The sequence below is a fragment of the Laetiporus sulphureus genome, assembly GCF_001632365.1.
Source record: "Laetiporus sulphureus 93-53 unplaced genomic scaffold LAESUscaffold_35, whole genome shotgun sequence".
Classification (NCBI taxonomy): domain Eukaryota; kingdom Fungi; phylum Basidiomycota; class Agaricomycetes; order Polyporales; family Laetiporaceae; genus Laetiporus; species Laetiporus sulphureus.
In genome coordinates, this window is record NW_024468544.1 from 249,546 (window position 1) to 268,423 (window position 18,878).

Here is an 18,878-nt window from a genome sequence, read left to right on the forward strand (position 1 = left end):
CTTACATATTAAAAAGAGATATAAAAGGTTCACCTTTTTCTGATATTCACCTCCTGCATAACATCAACTTCAGTGGCTCTTAGAATTTCTATAAAATGCTACAAACTTGATAGCACTTTTCAGGAAAGCAGAATATATCATTTTAACTTCTCAAAATGCTGAGAAACCTCATTTTAATTTTCTGACACTGCAAAGGAAATATCAATTTCTGTTTCAAAAAAGATATTAACATTTTATTTAAATAATACAGCTTTTTGATCAAGTGAATAGAATTAAAAAGAGGCTTGAAAAAGGCTCATTTTGCAGCTTTTCTGAACATCAATTTTTATCAGACTGCTTTTATTTATAAAATGACAGGATACTGCTCCAGGAAAAAGTTGAAGAAACTTTCACAGATTTTTATACCTTTATTACTATAGAAATTGGTACTTTCTTTGCAGTGTCAGAAAATTGAAACAAGTCTTCTCAGCATTCTCAGAATTTAGAATGTATTTTTTCTAATTCTGAAAAGTGCTGCCAACTTTCTAGCATTTAATAGAAATTTTAGGAGCCACTGAAGTTTATGTCATGCATAAGGTAAATGTCTAGAAAAGAAGAATGTTAAAACTTAACATTTTTGAACAACTATCTCATAATCTTGCATGTCTCACTCTATGAAATGATGATTCTTTTGCAATGCACTGATGGCTTATATAAGTTCTAAGTTCATTATATGACAACTTTCATCACAACAATGACATTTTTTTTACTCGGAACTATTGGTGGCCAGAAATGTCCGTAATGGTTAAGAAATACGTACAGGGTTGCGACAGTTGTCAATGCAACAAATACTCAAGAGAAAAACCATACAGATTACTACAGCCCAATGATGTACCAGGAGGACCATGGGAGATTGTCACAGTTGATCTCATTACCCAACTTCCTCCAGCTATGGGTTTTGGGGAGGAAAAGAAGACGGCAATACTTGTCATCGTGGACAGACTCACGAAACGGGTGCACTTTTATGCAACAGATGATACAGTAACATCGTCGCAAGTCACTAACATATTCTATAATGAAGTCTTCAAACTCCATGGATTACCGCGTCAGATTATCTCAGACCGAGGTACTCAATTCGCAAGCAAACTATTCCAGGAGTTTTGCCAGAAGCTCGGTATAAAGTCTACAATGTCTACAGCATATTACCCCCAAACAGATGGTCAGACAGAAAGGGTTAACCAGGTGTTGGAACAGTACCTTCATATGTACTGCAACCACAGACAAAACGACTGGGTCTACTATCTGCCAACGGTGGAATTTTCATACAATAACCAGACCCATGAGTCCACCGCACTTTCCCCATTCTTTGTCGAATATGGCCGGCATCCAAAAATGGCACCAGACGTACATGAATCAATACGTCATCCTTCATTGGAACACCTATTCGCTCACCGATCCAAGGCACAAGAACAGGCAAAGGCAGCATTGGAAGTTGCTGCTTCACAGATGAAATGGTACTTCGACGAGAAAAAGGGAGAAGTCCCATTCAAAGTCGGAGACCTAGTATTACTCAAAGGGAAAGATCTCAGGGTAAAAGTCAAATCTGCGAAGTTAGGCACGCAAACTACAGACCTTACAAAGTACTTCAGAAGCTAGGCCCAGTTATGTACAAACTGGAGCTACCTCGTCAAATGAAGGTCCATCCGGTCTTCCATGCTAGCAAGTTGATCATGTACCATCAAGACACAATCGCAAATCGTGAACCCCCAAAACCTCCAGCCATCGAAATCGAAGGAGAACCAGAATTCGAAGTTGAAGAAATCTTAGACTCAAAGGTCGTAAGGGGAAGGGTTCAGTACCTCATCAACTGGAAAGGCTATGACCATTCCAACGACACATGGGAGCCGCGAACAAATCTTACCAACGCCAACAAGTTACTTCAAGAATTCCACCAACAACACCCAGATGCTCCGAAAGCACCAATCAGGGTTGTCACGTATGGCGGAAAACACTTCAAATTATCCTCGTATGAATTAGCCCCAAAGTCCACACATAGGATAAGTCTCACAGATCAAGATGATGATGACTACTTTGTCTACCACAGGATGACGGAAAATGCGAAAGCTCCTACCAGGGGATCCAAGAATGCAGCAGGATGGGATATCTATGCTGCCGAAACTTATACAATCCTCCCCCATTCGCGAACAGTAGTAGGAACCAGAATTGCAATTGAACCTCCGGTTGGCACATACACTAGAATTGCCCCATGAAGTGGCCTTTCTGCATGATGGAGCATTGATATTGGAGCTGGCGTTGTCGACCCAGACTATACCGGAGAACTTAAAGTCGTCATGATTAACCATTCGGACTATCCTTTCAACATTGCCGTTGGCAATCAAATTGCTCAGATAGTATTTGAAGCGTACATCGAAGGCATACCAGTTGACAACAAGGGACCACTAAAGAACAGACATGCACGAGGGGATAAAGAAATTGGCTCTACGAGACGATGAGCCTTGAGAGGGGGGTAGTGTCACAGATTTTCACCACAAAGTCCACACGTGACTTTTCTCACACCACAGATCACGTGCTTCACCAATATCCCATGCCACTCAGCCACAGACGTGATGTGTAGGGATCAGGTGATAGTCCACATCACATGTTATGGTCCAGACCCATGGATGATACGGTCGGACCTGTCTATTCCAGGATACAATAGAGGCACCCATTTGAGAACAAAGGAAACAAGGACTATTGTTAGGCATCGGCCTTCCACTTCCTATTAGTTTAGCCAGAAGCCCAGATAGGCATGATGTTCACATCGGAGAACAAAGGGAATCCAAGATAGGCATGATGCTCACACAGCAGCCATCGATCTTTCCACTTATTGTTCTACTTTCGGACATTTCATTGTTTCATGTATGGCCATTAGCTGATACCCGTAGATAGGTAGCTTAGGTAAGATAGCCCGCTGTACGTGTATATAAGACCAGCATGTAGAGAATGAAACCTCAGATTGTTTCTCCTCGTCTACTACTGTAGCACCCACTGAGCTTTCCAAGCTCCTGCATATATCTCTCATCCATCCATATGCTTGCTTCACCAACAAGTAAGTGTTAGGCTCTCAAGCCACATAAGGGATTAGGGGGATCATTCGGGATCAGGGGGATCAGGGCGGCACATTCCACGTGACCATTCCTTTTCAGTCTTTTTGATCTCTTGTCCGGCGGTGCCGTGACACATCGTTACAATGATGATGATCCACTTGATGAACCTCCGAGACACCCAGCTCTCGGCGATGTTCCATTACCTTTCTATAATCCTACAGTGGACTTACCTTACACAAATGTTTGCTGCTCAAAGTGAGTCTCACAGGATAAACTCAAACCCAACAATGCCTATGGTGATCAACACCCAGTTTACATCGAGCGTGACCTTGATGACCTCACAGCTCATCTTGACAAACTTGAACTATCTGATAGTGAAAAGTTAGCTTTAGAGAAAGCTGTCATGCATATGCATCTCCTAGACCAACTCCCAGCAGAGTTCATTCTTTCTGCTGATCCTTCTTATGGTCTCAGTCCTGCTTCATATAAACAGGCTATGGCTCGATCTGATCGAGACCACTGGAAAGATGCCATGAAGGATGAGATCACATCACAAATGGCAAATGGCACATGGGAATTCGTTGAACTTCCTCAGGGTCAGAAAGCAATCTCTTGCCATTAGGTATATGTGGTAAAACCTGGTGCACGATATAAAGCATGACTCATCACCAAAGGCTTTAAGCAGCAAGCTGGCATAAATTATGATGAGATATTCTCCCCAGTTTCACGCTTCAAATCACTATGACTTCTCTTAGCACATGCAGCTTTACATGATTGGGAGGTAGAGGCCCTTGATGTAAAGATCACCTTTCTATATGGCAAACTGGAGGAAGAAATATATATGGAACAACCTGAAGGTTTTGTAATACTCGGGATGGAAGATAAAGTCTGCCATCTCAAAAAGGTGATTTATGGCTTGAAACAAGCTGGCAGACAGTGGAACAAAAATTACATACCCGCTTGTTGAAACTAGATTTCAAATGCATTGACTCTGATGCCAGTGTATATATTAATCATCGACACAAGGGGAAGTTAATGGTTTTAATTGTTTATGTTGATGATATTCTCTCAATGGGCAGTAACATGAAGCACATCAGAACCTTTGTCAAAGGATTATCAAAATCCTTTGAGATTAAGCATCTTGGACCTGTTTCTAACTTCTTAGAAATGAGGATCCAACGTGATCGCTACACTCGCATCATCCAGATTGACCAATCAGAATATATTCTGGAAATGCTTGACTGGTTCAACATGAAAAACTGTGCTGCCAAATGGTCCCCACTTCCATCTGAAATCAAGTTGAAGAAAGCCAGTGAATCTCATCGGCTTGATTTGCAACTAAGGCATCAGTATCAATCAGTCATTGGTGCATTACTGTGGATTGCCCTTGGTACACGACCAGATATAGCCAATGCAGTTAACAGGCTATCACATTTCAACAACCACCCCACAGAGGAATACATGAAATATGCAATGTGGATCCTACATTATCTTAGCCATACTGAGTCATATGCACTCATGTATTTCGGAACATCCAATGCTGATCTAATCGGTTACTCTGATTTAGACTGGGTCAAAAACAGGGATGACAGACGTTCAACATCTGCATACATATTCCTGATGGCTGAAGGACTGGTGTGTTGGGACACAAGGAGACAATCCACTGTGGCACTGTCATCCACAGAAGCTGAATACATTGCACTGTCTAATTGTTCTAAGCAGGCAATATGGCTTCATTCATTTGAGTCTGAGCTAGGATTCTCTAACGGGATGCCACTCCCATTGTGTGTTGATAACCAAGGTGTAATATTTCTGGCTGTCAATCCAGCTCATGACCGTAGAACAAAACACATCAACTTACGATATTATCGTGTATGCCATGAGATTGAGAGAGGGACTATCACTCTCTATCATGTTCCCACTAAGGAACAATATGCAGATTTGCTTACCAAAAATCTTGGTTACTTACGGGTAGAAAAGCTTTCTCGCTATATCAATCTCACTCATGCTTGATTCGATTATTCGATCAAGAGAGGGTGTTGAAGGAATCTTGTATTTTTGAAATGATCATCACCGATCGATCAGCATGACACAATGCATCAGTCATGTCATGGACATAGAATGTCATAGAATCTCATAGAAGAATCCAGAGACATCTAGTATTGCCATACTGACAAGGAGCCAATCGTATAAATCTCTAGGATCATACAATATGGACGATTGCCACTATGTAATATTCTATTGGACAATACTTGTTGCCACAGGTCACATGTAAGTAGTCAAGGATATTACACATCTATGTAAGAAGATGTGGCTGTAGATACCAGAGGTTCTACGACCAGTATACAGGATACTATCCCACATGTATATATACTGAGTAGCTACAGCGTGAATATATTAAGTCCTCTCACCTGAACAAGATATCCTCTACTCCAGCCAGATAATCTTCAACACCAATCCCCCACACTTTTGCTGGCTGGATGATCTGGCATGGTTGAAGGACAATGCCATGTAGATTAGTTACATATTTACTTCATCAATCGAACATAGACAGTGACTTGCAACAAGCCCGGGGCTGAGCCTGAGCTGAGCCCGAGCCCTGGCAGAGGACCTGACTTGCAATTTTGACAAGCCTGAGCCTGCTGAAGCTGAGCCCAAGCCCAGGCTTTCAGGCTGAGCCGGGCCCTGAACATCACTAGTCACTCCTCATCGCCAGCCATCACACTCGAATTAATGATGGTTGTACATGGTATGTGCACTTGCACCCATTCAAATTCTTGCAGAATTGTGGTTTGCGCAATCTGTGTCACTGTGGCATGGAGTTTGGTTCTCACGCATGCAATCTGCACAGCCACCAGCAGTGCACCGTTGCTCCTCATCACCAGCTGCTGCACTCAGACCTCAATGCCTTCACAGCCATCCTCCTAGGTAATGAGTCAGATAGGTGGAAGAATCAAGCAGATGCATGAGGAATCTTCAAGTCTCTCCCTCTGACCCATTGCAGGTGACTGCGGCATCCAGATGATTGCATTCTCGCTCACCCGCAGCACTGAATTCCTGATCTCAGACATCCTAGGCTCTTGCTACTACTTCCTGACTACGATACTGATGATGGCAATCACCAGGATGCTGTATGAAGGACGAAGCTTTACCCAGGCTGGCAGCACTGACTGGAATGGTGCAATCAAGGAGGGAGAGTGGTTGCCCATGCATCAGTTTCTAACGATGATGCATGTCGATGTGCTGAAGCATAAGCGGAACCCGGACCCAGTGGGTGCGGTTCCACATTCACGATTGTGCAGGAACTGATCAGCGGTGGGCTGCAGTTCATGGGTTTGCATGATTACTCCCCAAGCATGTCTGTCTTGCGATGACAACCAGCATGCGCTGCTGGTGCAGCAGTCAAAATGCCATGCAACAGGATGGCTGTGATGGAGAAATAAGTATTACGGACACACCTCATGATGACCAGGACGAATGCACTGCCATGCCTACTTAAGCCTCCGGTCATTCTCGCATCTCAGCATCTCAATCATTGCAGCACATTCATATTCGCACCATGCATGCCTGGTATATGGATGAGCTCCCCGCAGAGCAGCATCTCTTGCACAACTCGGGCAATGTCATCGATGATGCGACACTCGACAAGCTCTGTGTGTTGTGTTGTGATGATCCATCCTCACCGACGTGAGCGGTGAGTGGGAAGGCAAGGTGAACGCAATCGCCAATGAGTGCCGTCACCAAGGAGGGCATGAATGAGGACTTTGAGGTGATGCTGAAGCAGTTCTACCACGAGCATGCACCCGATCCAGAGCTCCTGCCATATGTTCGGTCAGACTAGTAGTGCACCGTGCAGGCATATCCATGAGAATGAGTGGATCAGGTACATTGTCTAGGTCAGCAGCTTCTTCGACATCGATGCTACGTGCCATCGCGACATGCTAAATGGGCATACTGGCTCACAAGTTGATCGCTCACCATAGAGTACACAATGGATGTGTGGATCCACCTCCACCTCTCTGCAGGAGGCATGATCGTGCTGCCCGCCAGTATCCACCACCGCTTCTCCATTGACAAGGATAACAAGTCTCAAGTCTCGCACCGTGTGTCTCTTCAAGGTCTGTCTTCTCATGCTGTCTGTCAACACCGTTTGATTAATCATTTTATAACAGGATGAGCCCAAGTGGAGGGCGTACAATTGCAGCAGGGACACCAGATGTAACTCGTACAGGCAGGACCACCTCAAGGGCATCCAGAATGTCACAGTCAGTGCTTAAGCTTCTTTCTGATGTTGTTGTGTTGTGTATTCCCAATGTATATACCAGATTGAGGTATGTAAGGAATGCCACCATAACATGTTAAGATTCATGGCCACTGGCATTAGTATGGTGCCTTGGAAGGCATCTCGCAGAGGAACGATCATGTTAATTGCTCATTTTTCACAGTCTCATCAAATAGTTTCATTCAATTTCAAGCGAGATGCATGGTGTTCTGTCAGAAAAAAATGCAAGATAAGTGGATTTTGAGTGGCAAAGAGCAGGTGGGGCACCGTTTGATGAGACCATGAAATGCGAGAGTTGTGAAATGAACTGTTCCAGTCTGAAGGTGTCAATGACACACACATCTAGCACACTATATCATTATATCTTCTTTTCATGGATTTGAAAGATAGATCATTTTGACCGCTTGGCAAGAGTTATTGTGTTCCTTTCAGTGAGCCCTAATTCAGTACCTGGACAAATTCACAGCAGATGCATAAGTGAATGTGTCATTCTGCATCATGGATCAGATGTAAAGCTCAAGAACCTATATGATCATGATCAATATTGCACTTATGACTTGCTAGATGTCGATTTTGGAGGGTGTCGATGCCAGGTAAGAGGCTGAGATGTATCGAAGCCCCTACTTGAGATTTCTGGGCATTTATATCTCGAGTCAAGTACACATGATCCATGTTTTCAATGATGTTTGTATTTCACCCATTGTCGCATATATTCCTCCATAAAAATTGGACACTGGACATTTGCACAAGAAAATATATGCATGTCATTAGTGCATTTGCCTCAATCTTGAGTCTCCAATACATAGGCAGAGACCCTTATCATGTCCTGCATTTATTCCTCCATTGTGATTGCTACCCAAACTTTGACACAATTAGCTGATCTTACAACACTGGTTCCTGCTGCAATCAAATATTGATCATCTTGTGTTGAATGAAAAGTCTGGTTTATATGGTCAGTAATCTCAATGAAAATACTAGTGGGCTTCATACTGAAACAGTCTGTACTGGGACAGAACCTGTAAAGTATATATAACATAAGTGAATTTGTCTAAGGCATAGTCAAAGTGTGGCTCACCTTTAAATTTGACTGTTTGAAGACGCTTGCCATCCTCTGAGCTATATAGATGCACTTTTCCAGTCATACTGCCAGCCAGTAGCAGCTGTCCATGATGAAAAGTGACAGGTAGAATTCTATCTGGCTGTTCATCACTTCCTCTAATAGTCATCTCTCGTAGTCCAGATGATATCCTATAGATATCATGTCCATCAAAGATTTTTGAGACTGCAACCAGAGTATTGTCTGATGATATGGTGAAAGATCCACTATTGCCATGTTTATATATATATACATATAAGTGTGTGCTTCCAAACATATGAGCCATATAAACAATACACACCATAGTGGCATATGTATAGCCCATAGGACAGAAAATATGTCATTATGAATTTTCCAGCATCTGTTTGTCTCAGTTCAAATTTATGATGCAATGAAAATATGCTCATACATTATGCCATGATGCAGATAGGAGACTGCAAGACAATCATCTTGAGGATATGCAAGCCATTGAACTCCAGTGACCTCAACAGTGAATGTTGAATATGAAACATTTTGTGGATAATCGATGGTATGATAGTAGCGCCAAAATTTAGCTGTCATGATCACGGATAAGCAATTACACAATCATCTTGTCATTGTATAATGTTAAACTCAGTATGCAGATGGTGGAAAACTTTATGGAAAACAGTGGGCTTTGGACTACTCACCCTCGTGACTCCAGTTCCATATTTTCACTGTATTACCAGCTGCAGATGCCAGCAAATGATCTGAGCATGAATTTATGTCCATAATGTCAGGGCCCTATTGAAGTATGCTGAGATATGCCAAGATCAAAGTCACGGTGACAAGATGCCCACCGTTTTATTGCAGCTCACAGAGAGCAATTCAACAGGCCCTTCATGATGTGCTAGAAATCCCGAGGCGGTTACCATAGTCTACGAGTTGTATCACACTAAGTATAATGACAAGCAAAAATTTATTAGCACAAGCACACCTCATCCAAGGTGAACATTGTCAGTGTTCCTTCGCAGCACCTGCCATTATCGAGCTGGAACATAACGGCCACACCAAGCACGATATAGCAGATTTTGCCATAATACGATGCAGAACCCTCCCAGACAACAGTGACCAGATTACAACTTTACCATCATCACTGCTACTTGCGAGCGAGCGACCATCTGGGCTAAAGACAATCGCACTGATAGCATCACGATGTTCGTCATCGAGCGCGAATTTTGACTTGTAGCGCAAGCACATTACGGACGAGTCCTCTGTGATGGCACTTAGGGGGTGACTTCAGAGATTGTTGCAGATGCACTTGTTTATGCAGCTCAGGAGAAGTTTGCCTAGTGAGAGTCTGTATTGGATATCCGTACGACGCCAGGAAGTAGGTGTGCTCACCGTCGTCTCAGTCGCAGCAGAGTATCAATGCTTTGCCATGACCAACCAATCTCAAGTCCTCCTTAGCTGATTAATCGACTTTAGGTCCATGCCTTTCTGCGACGTGCCCAGCCCGATCCGACATTTCTCCTGGCGTCTTTTTCACGCCCTCACCCTCGCTCACTTTTCCTCGGCCACAAGCACCCGAACATTTCAATCAGCCCCAGCTTCACGTCAAATTCTACCAGGGAAGCGCACGTTCGATGAGCACGGCGAGCTCAACCGAGTAGACCGTGCAACAAATTTACAATGTTGACGAAAGACTTCGTTCCCCTCCCCCCATCCCCCGACCGCCCCCCACTCCCCTCTTACATGTCATTGACGAGAAGCGTGAGGCGTGCGTCGTCAACGCGCGTCTCTTCTAAGGTTCATGCGGTGACCTTTTTTGGCAGAGGATATGGAAGTATGAGTGACATCGCCTCTGCTGCATCTCCGTGAGGGTGTTGATGATCTCTACGTTCGACCACGTTACAAAGCTTACGCAGAAGAATGCGCGGCTGCTCGTGATCGCGACTGTGCTGCAAACACAGTCATCGCAGGACGAGGAGCAGATCCGTGAGGTCAGGATGCTCCGGCGACGGCTCGTGGAGATACAGGAGTATCTCTATTGAAGGTAAGACACTTTTGACACGTCGCTGCGATCCGCCAAATGCGTGAAGACAAGTGGGAAGGCGAAGGATGGGCACAGATGCACAGATCACTAGATGCAGGCTCAGTGGCCGCAACGCACTCAGTGCTTTCGATCTCATTGGCAGGTCCACCTGACTAGCAAACGGTGAACCCGGTTCCTAGACTGCAGCTCTAAGTTGCATCGTTGCCAACAAAATTCGTTGGCAACGATGCACGAACGTTTGCCTGCGTGATCGCACTCAGTGGCATTCGAACGAATCAGCGATTGCACCCGTCATCGCACATGCAGATGAATTGAATGGAAAAAGGGTATGACAGAGCACAACTTAAAATGATGGGTCGTCAGCATGCTCAGAAGACCATTTTTGCCTAGCAAAAAGCCTCGATTACCTGCACGAGATTATTCTCGCTATGCGGAAGGTCTGTCCGGGCTGTGCAGGATGTTTGTCCGGGCTGACTTTCACATCACAACAGCCTAAAACCACAAGAGGTGGTCAGCTTGGCCGACCGAGGAACAAAGTCATTAACATATGTAGTCAGAATGCAGCAATGTGACATGAGACAATGAAGTCGACAATCTAGACTTCCCGAACAGAATTCTATCTGAAGAATCAAACTGGAACTGACCGGTGGCAAGGATGAAGTCGGCCACAATGAATGGTGCTTGATCAGCATTGAAGATTTGGTAAACCTCGTTGAACGCTTTCTGAACCTGAGAAGCGGTGTCAGGACCCGTTAGGACCTGTCGGGATTAGCAGGATAAGAGGTACCTTAGACTGGTTGCGCGACCGGCTATTGATCAAAAAGAATGTGCCTGCCTGCCCACAACCAACTGAGAATTTACAGACCAATTCGCGCGCGTGCACTTCACTTGAATGACTGCACAGGGAGCGTGGGCACGCGACTCGCAGCTCGCATGCTAGAGCTTACTCAGCACCATTGATCAACTCCTGGGCACAGAACGCTCTATCTCGATAGCAAAGCGCAAGTCGAGCTTGACCAAATTCTCCAAAACTTTCGGGCCCATAAAACGGATTCCAGGCTACGTGTGGACGCCGGACGGTGTTCCATCTGTTCGAAGCTTCACGAACTTTTCGCTAGGCCATTGATTAGCAAAAGAGACCATGACAGACAACGACACACATACTCGCCCGTGAGCTGCAGCCTGATGCGTGACTGTCAAGCGCACTCACTTGCATGCATAGAATCAAAGCATACACAAACAGCAATGTGAGAGCCTTTTCAAGTTGTCGTTTCACGTTGCGTTCCAGTTCCTTACGACATACGGGTTGTGGCTTGAAGGGGGCAAGTCATAGAGACTGTTGTCCCTCGCTGAGGGTTCATGGCAATGATAAGCTAAGCACACGCGAAGAATGGCTGGCAATGATATTTGCCTCGCCACCTTCCCAATTCTACTGCTCACTCGTCCTGCACAATCAAGTTCGATGCCAGCTTAGAGGTGCCACGCTTCAAAGCTGTGAGTTTCATCGATGGCACATCCTAACTTCAGCAAACCTACTATCAACGCCACATAGGTACGGCTCACCAATGGTGTCGTAATCCTGAGTAACTGTTTCGCTGCCGTTGTCCATCTCCTTAAATATATCCAGGCCGCGATCCTTGATTCGCACCTCTGCATTTATGTCGCATTAGCCTGGCTGCTATGCTTCATGTGAAAGCGCTAAAGACGGCGCTAAAGACTCAAGGCTGATAGACGTTGGACCGGCAGCACAGCATACCCGACAAAAAGAGATGCAGGTGTGTTGAGCCAGCCAAAATTTGCCACTAGGATACTGAGGGAACACTTGAAATGTTCTAGCGGATATCCTGCTGGGGAGATCTCCGGGGCCCTACCCCACGGAGACAGGCGATCGGAGATCAGAAACCCGGATGTAGGTAACGGTTCACCCTTCCCTCTGTGTGAGCATCTCTGCTTGCATCTTTTGCTAGCATAGCTACGTACGTACATACATATATGAGTTCAAATCATGCCACACGCGCATTAATCAGACCATTTTCTGACCAAAGAGAACCTGAACCATCTTCTCCTTCACGATCGACTCCCCATCATTGTGAGCTCGAGTCTAGTCCAATATGACCGTCATACGTTTCCCGCCTACCACTACTGTCACATCCTCAACCATATAATGCTTGAAGATGCTGTGCTGATGGATACTTCAGGGTAAATGAGAGTTCGACACACAGACTATACATACGAAGTAGCGCAAATTTGATTGTCATTCGATCACTGCTCATTCCACGTCAGGTTGGCAGATGTTCAAAAGCTTGCATTCTACATATGCAATGCCATCTGAACCCATAGCCGCAGACCCGAACAGAGGAGACTCACGAAAAAAGAGGGTACTATTCGAAGGTATAGAATCGTGTTGATGATCGCCAAATCCTAGCGCGGGAGGTATGACGATCAAGCGTTCGCCTCCGACCTTCATGCCGACGATACCATTATCAATTGCTGCAAGAGACATCATTGAGGTTCTTAATAAGATAAAGATTGCACCAACCAGGGAGGATGAAACTTTGACCCAAGGTGATCTCCATCTGAACGAAGAATGAGAGCCCTCAGACGCAAATTGAGATTCCAAAGACATACCGGTGTGCCATCCATGCGAGACTGCACAACCGCCTTGTTCGCTAGTTGCAACCGGTACCAGAGTTGTATCTCATCTCCCTGAGTCGCACGTAGATCTCCTGATCTGACTTGGTGATCCTTGATTTCAACAGCTGCAAGGACAGCAGATCGTGTGGCACCGGTGTTCGAGACAGCGCGCGACGTTTTTGGCGTGAAGAACAATTGACGAGATGAGTTCATAGCAGCATTCGGCACGAAGAGAGATGACGCAGCAGATGAATCGGAATCAGTACCCTCGGTGGGTTCACTTAAAATTCTGACTTGCTAAACGGCTCTTAGATAGCCTGCTGCTGAGATAGAGTAAGAGATACTCACTCGACGCTTGCCTCTCGCCGTAGCGGAAAGTGGCGGCATTTCGTCGACAGTGTTGCGCCCAGCTCGTTGCGGAGAATTTGATAAGGCAGTGATCGTCGGGGCAGGGGCACTAAAAGTAGGGAATTCCATTCTCTCTCCAACGATAGACTCGACGCATGCATCCGGGGAGGTAAAAGCCAGTGATTCCACCCGAGCACGCTTTCTCCCTCGATGGCTGGTTGAAGAGTCCCGATACGATGTCTGCAATTGCCTGCCGTGCAATAGTGAGGCAAGTAAATCAAGTACCAGATATATTGTTGTTCTTACCCACTTTTCACTGTAGCGTCCATGTTATCCTCCGATGGCACAGCTGTAGCGTCCATGTTATCCTCCGATGGCACAGCTAGAAGACGTCAGGTGGGTGTTGCGGACTCATCGAGTATAAAGGTGTTCACGCACCGATGAAATTACCAGACAGGCATATGCAGCTGAAGAATGCGTAAGAGAGACTCGCTGGTTACCGAGAAGATTCTCACCTCTTGCCTAGAACGTCAAAGGCGACGTGTTCATTCACCACGAGGGTGAGGCCCAAATGTACATGCTCGACCTTGGTAGATTAGCGCGATCCCATTAGTGCAAATCAAAAGATACCTGATTCGGGACCAATGTGAATAGAATAACGCGATCGCTAGAGTTCGCCGATGAGCTGATGACCGGTGAGACCACGGCAGTCTTCCTGAGGAATGTCATCCAAAGAGATGTCCGAGGATGCATGCTTCCATCATCTGTGCTGGCATTTCCTATCACAAGCGCTGCGTTCGTGATGTATAGGTTGACACGCTCCGGAATGAGGAAGGTACAGCATCCAGGTCGTAGGGTAGCACCCCTAGGGCATGTAGGTCATCAGTATATCCACCCAACTGAACAATGTAGACTATAATACCAGGATGAGATCGCATTTTGCGCAGACATGGTGTTGGCTGTGGAGTAGCTCTGAGAGGTAAAAATAAACAGTGAGGACGACTCCCGTGCTATTTATGGCGGCAAATGCAGAGACCGTCTCCATCCCACGATCTCCGTCAGAGCGGACAATGCGACATGCGAACCCTAACAGGCAAGCAGATGCTAGATATAGAAGTCATCGGCTCCTCACACTGCCGCTGTGTTCTGCGAGTGCAGATCTTCAGTCCAATTCGAAGGGGAATTGAGTGCACTGATGACTTGCCTTTGTGTATCTATGCAGTCGAATGAATTTTCATGGTGCAGTAATGTTGAAAATACGATAGGTCCAGAAGATGACGCCGAGTGATAATGAGCGATAACGATATGAAGGGCTGCAATTGTACGATGGCACATGATGCATAAGCTATCGAGAGCGATGGCGGGTGAATGCAGCTCGACTTTGGGCTGTGCTGATCGTGTGCAGGCAGTTCCACGTGCGCCGTGCCACAAGGAGACATATCAGCGAGTGCAACGATTCAAACGCGCATGAGTGCGTCATGATATGCATAATGATTGTGAAGGCATTGAGGTCTGAGTGCTGAGCGCAGCAGCTGGCGATGAGAGCGACGGCGGGGTGACATGTGATGGCGCGCAGATGCCACATGCTTGGGAATGTGCTGGGTGGCTGTGCAGATCACGTGCGTGGGAACCAAACTCCGCGCCACAGCCCCACAGATTGCGCAAACAGCCGTTCTGCAAGGATTCGGATGTGCGCAAGTGCGCATGCCATGTACAACCATCGCAAATTTGAGTGCGACGGCTGGAATTGTACCACGTCAAATAATAGGTCCATTCTTGATATGCAACTCGACGCTTCATATCCATATGTTGCTAGTCGTTGAACGTTGCGCGAATCAGCCACGTGCAAGGTGCTAGTAAACCTCACGCTACCCGACCCCGGCTCTCCGGACTACACCCCGATCCTCGTATACAGGCTCGCGCACACATCGCGCACAATGAACCCGAGGCGGTCTCACAGGTAGTCCCAGAGGATACGGAGAATGTTTCACTGAAGGCGGTGTCCACCCTCGCTCGCTACATCGGGGCCTCATCAGCGCACAAGAAGGACACGTCTCTCAAGAAGTTGGGCAGGGCAGGTGTGTCGCGAATGTCTGTGTGGCATTTTCCGCGCTCTAACTGGTCATGATCACTTTCAAAACTCCATACGCCACAACCTGTCCTTGACAATGTGTTTAAGCCAGCGACAGAACCGGGCAACGGCTACTCGAACGGTGAAGGCAACAAGCCTCCCCACAAATGATTCAAGAGACCTGCGAAAGCCGAACGCGAGCGACGTGCCAGAGAGACAGAAGCTGCTGCACGAACCAACTCGATCAATCGTTTGAGGATGTTCAAGGCGAAGGCACTAAGTCAGAATCGCAGACTCAACCGCAGAACCCCGTATCCGACATCAGCAAAGCGGCAACTCCTGAAGGAGAGGTGGAAGAGGCCACCATCGACCTCGAACTGAGGAATTAGGGCCGTGCAGTTCGGGAAAGACATGAGCGCAGGAGCACCGATCCTCTCGATCGTGACAGTGCTCGCAGGGTGGAGTCACCGTATCAGTCTTCGATGAGTGACACCCAAGGAAGCCCCCAGGGTCACTGCACGATGCCAGCTGTGGCTGCTGTGCCAGCTGTTCAGGTGTCTCTTGCGGCCTCTCTGACTGCCGAGGAGCATATCGTGCGCCAGGCTGGTGCTTGTGCTCAGACCGCCTTCAGTCAGATCACTTTCAACCAGTCTCGTTGTCCAACAACTGGCAGGCAACTTTCGGAATGGTTCAAGTGGGTGCACCTCGGCAGCCTGTCTGGGGACCCGTTCGTACTCAGAGCGAGATATCATTCATGCCCATATCTTCTAGCCAGGCAGCGCCCTCCGTTGTGGATACCTCTACTTGACAGGCCCACGATCCTGAATACTCCTGGGTAACACGCCACACCTGGCAATCATGGCGCGAGCGCTACAAGAAGAACTGCGCCTGGCTCGACACGTGCATTTCCAAGATCGTCAGTGAGCAGAAGCTGCACAGGGCCGAAGGGACAGTACAGCTGCGTCCGCGTGCCCGAGGAGAAGCCCAACCGCGTGGAGCCCGAGGCTTCCCACCCGTATCACTTTCTGTCCTCCCCCGCATGCTTTCCGCCGCCGGTGGCCTGAGCAGTGCGTAAACGCCACGATGAACGGGGTGATATTCGGTGTCCAACCGCCCATGGGTCTGCCTGGCATGGTCATGACGAGCTTGATGGCGCACTGCAGATGTCGATGCGGGTGGAGCATGAAGGTGGAGAGCAAGATGAAGAAGCGAAGGTCAGTGAAGAAGCTGAGCCTGCGAGGAAGAAGCGCAAGAGAAGGTCAGTGTTGCAATACGAACGTACAAGGTGTCCCTCATAAGAACTCGATGTCTCGTCCCTGAGACGTGACTGCCGAAATGTCGAAGCAAGACCCCGCCCGAGACCTCGGAGATGAAGGCCGAGTGATTATTCTTACCTCCACAAACATCCTCGGTTTGCATCACTCGCTGCGGTTCGTTCCTCGTATGGCACGTCACATTCTTCGCCGTGCTTGCTCGTGGGTGTGCCGGCAATGTGCCGGCAATACCGCCCATTCTGCATTCTGCATCTTATTGGTATTTCTCGTAGGTATTCTGGCGCTCGGCCATATAAGCCGCTGCTCACGTATGTTCAATTAGATTTTTTCGCTCTCGGCTAGACTGTCTAGCCTCTCGAACGTCATGTCGCAGTCCCATTCAATCCCTGTCACCGTTCCGCCGAGCTCGCTCAGACATTGTCACCATTTCGCAGCGCATGTCAAGAAAAAGCCCAAGAAGCTTCCGACCAACGAGATTGAAGCCCGGGAATTAAAAGAGTGGGTCCAGGTTTTTATTATAAGAATGGTGAGCATGCATGCAATTACACTGACAGTTTTTTCCGATTTACGCGATCTGTAGGAAACAGTGATTCAGGAGGTCAGAGCAGACCATGTTGGATTGCCGTTCATCAATTTGTGCAATGAGGTGCGGACGTTTATAAGTCCCATTGCGACCCCGGCATGGTATGTGTGGGCTGCGACGTTCCTCCCCGACCTGAAGACTCGCTTCGAAGAGCAGAAAATCAGAGACGCCATAGACACTGCGTTCGGCAACGCCGAGATCGACGAGCAACAATGCTCATCCCTTAGACGCTTGCTGAGGGGGGAGCAGCCATCGGCTGCTGAAGCGGCCACATCCACGTCTGACGACGAGTCAGGCAACGACTCAAATGTCGAGAAGTCTAAGGTATTGACCAATGATGGGCAGAGCTATGTCGACGTCGCCGTCCCGCTTGCTCTCGATTCTTGTTCCGATTTAAACTGCAAAAAGCGAAGACGTCTCACTCCGTACTATCCAGATCACACACCCGGAGCCCCTATTGCGACGAACGGTGCGACAGAGGTGGTGGAGCCCAAGGCCACGACGAATGAGAGAGCGCCGGTCGAGAATGATGCGGTTCCTTCCGGTGGCCTGCCAGATCGTATCACCCCCGATGCGAAGTCTGCCATCGTCACGAATGTGTCATCCCCTGTGATTGCGGTTTCTATGGACAAGAAGACACAGCCTGCCCTGGGCATCCCTGATTTCAACGTTAGCGGCAGGTAGGCCGCTGATGCCATACTGAGCGGTAAATTAGACCTCGCTGACGTTTTTGTGATCTCCCCCAGCAAAGACGCGAAGCCCGCTCCTTCGTCAGACAGCAACCTACCAGTGGTAGCTAGCAGCAAGGATGCCGCCGCCGCCGTCGCCGATTCCAAGCACGCACTCGTTGCCACCGACGAGCGAAATGCGCCGGCGGATTTCGAGTCTGACAGCACGGTCAGCAACGCACTCTCCGTCATCGCTGCTGACGTTTCCGGTGACACCGCCTACGGCGGATGGCGACAGCAGTGTACCCGGTGCTACAGGAAGAACTTAGATTGCGTCCCGCTGAAAGGGAAGAGGTGGTGCACAGAGTGCAAATTCTCTCGTAAGGGCTGCAGCATGGTTTCGGTGGCATCCTCTCATGAACAGGTTGAAACGCGCGTCAAAATTGGTGAGAAGCTTCTTTTCTTTCTGTCAGCGAATCTAATAGATCTGCAAGCAAACCCAGAAGTAGGAGCTGCCGGTCTCATTGTCAGCCCACGTCCGGATCTCAGTCCCGACCGGTATCACATTGCCATTCGTCATTTGGAAGAGGAGGAAAAAAACTATGAGGTAAAGATAGCAATTTTGGAGGACATTCTTGCTTCCATTAGACTCCGCAAGGAAGATTACAAGTCTATGGCTAGTAATCACGCTGCGAATATGGCCGTGTAGACGATCGTGGCAAGGCAGCTTTTATGAATTTACCACAACATGTACGTGCGGCTTGTACAGCCGGTATCCTTTCTCCCCGCTCCTTCAGCCATTGTTGTTACACCGTCTTTTGC

The 18,878-nt window shown here is 47.4% G+C and overlaps 4 protein-coding genes across 4 annotated transcripts; 2 read left to right on the forward strand and 2 right to left on the reverse strand.

Moving 5' to 3' along the window:
* Positions 1-6,813: 6,813 nt before the first annotated feature.
* LAESUDRAFT_658423 (uncharacterized protein) lies at positions 6,814-7,363 on the forward strand (the record flags this gene model as incomplete). The annotated part of the gene is made up of 3 exons (XM_040904750.1): positions 6,814-6,912; positions 7,072-7,191; positions 7,259-7,363. 3 exons carry the CDS (start codon positions 6,814-6,816, stop codon positions 7,361-7,363), a joined length of 324 nt encoding a protein of 107 aa, XP_040761820.1.
* Positions 7,364-8,352: 989 nt separating this feature from the next.
* LAESUDRAFT_715801 (WD40 repeat-like protein) lies at positions 8,353-9,682 on the reverse strand (the record flags this gene model as incomplete). The annotated part of the gene is made up of 8 exons (XM_040907194.1): positions 8,353-8,384; positions 8,444-8,616; positions 8,766-8,825; positions 8,874-9,018; positions 9,133-9,226; positions 9,301-9,360; positions 9,420-9,473; positions 9,536-9,682. 8 exons carry the CDS (start codon positions 9,680-9,682, stop codon positions 8,353-8,355), a joined length of 765 nt encoding a protein of 254 aa, XP_040761821.1.
* Positions 9,683-11,914: 2,232 nt separating this feature from the next.
* Positions 11,915-14,411, reverse strand: LAESUDRAFT_761436 (uncharacterized protein; the record flags this gene model as incomplete). The annotated part of the gene is made up of 11 exons (XM_040912916.1): positions 11,915-11,970; positions 12,042-12,128; positions 12,846-12,968; positions 13,018-13,054; positions 13,107-13,409; positions 13,461-13,710; positions 13,767-13,842; positions 13,899-13,927; positions 13,976-14,046; positions 14,091-14,325; positions 14,383-14,411. 11 exons carry the CDS (start codon positions 14,409-14,411, stop codon positions 11,915-11,917), a joined length of 1,296 nt encoding a protein of 431 aa, XP_040761822.1.
* A 2,455-nt stretch (positions 14,412-16,866) lies between these two features.
* LAESUDRAFT_761437 (uncharacterized protein) lies at positions 16,867-18,765 on the forward strand (the record flags this gene model as incomplete). Its single annotated transcript, XM_040912917.1, has 4 exons — positions 16,867-17,073; positions 17,128-17,313; positions 17,386-18,068; positions 18,135-18,765. The coding sequence occupies 4 exons, from the start codon at positions 16,867-16,869 to the stop codon at positions 18,763-18,765; spliced, it is 1,707 nt and encodes a 568-aa protein (XP_040761823.1).
* Positions 18,766-18,878: the final 113 nt, after the last annotated feature.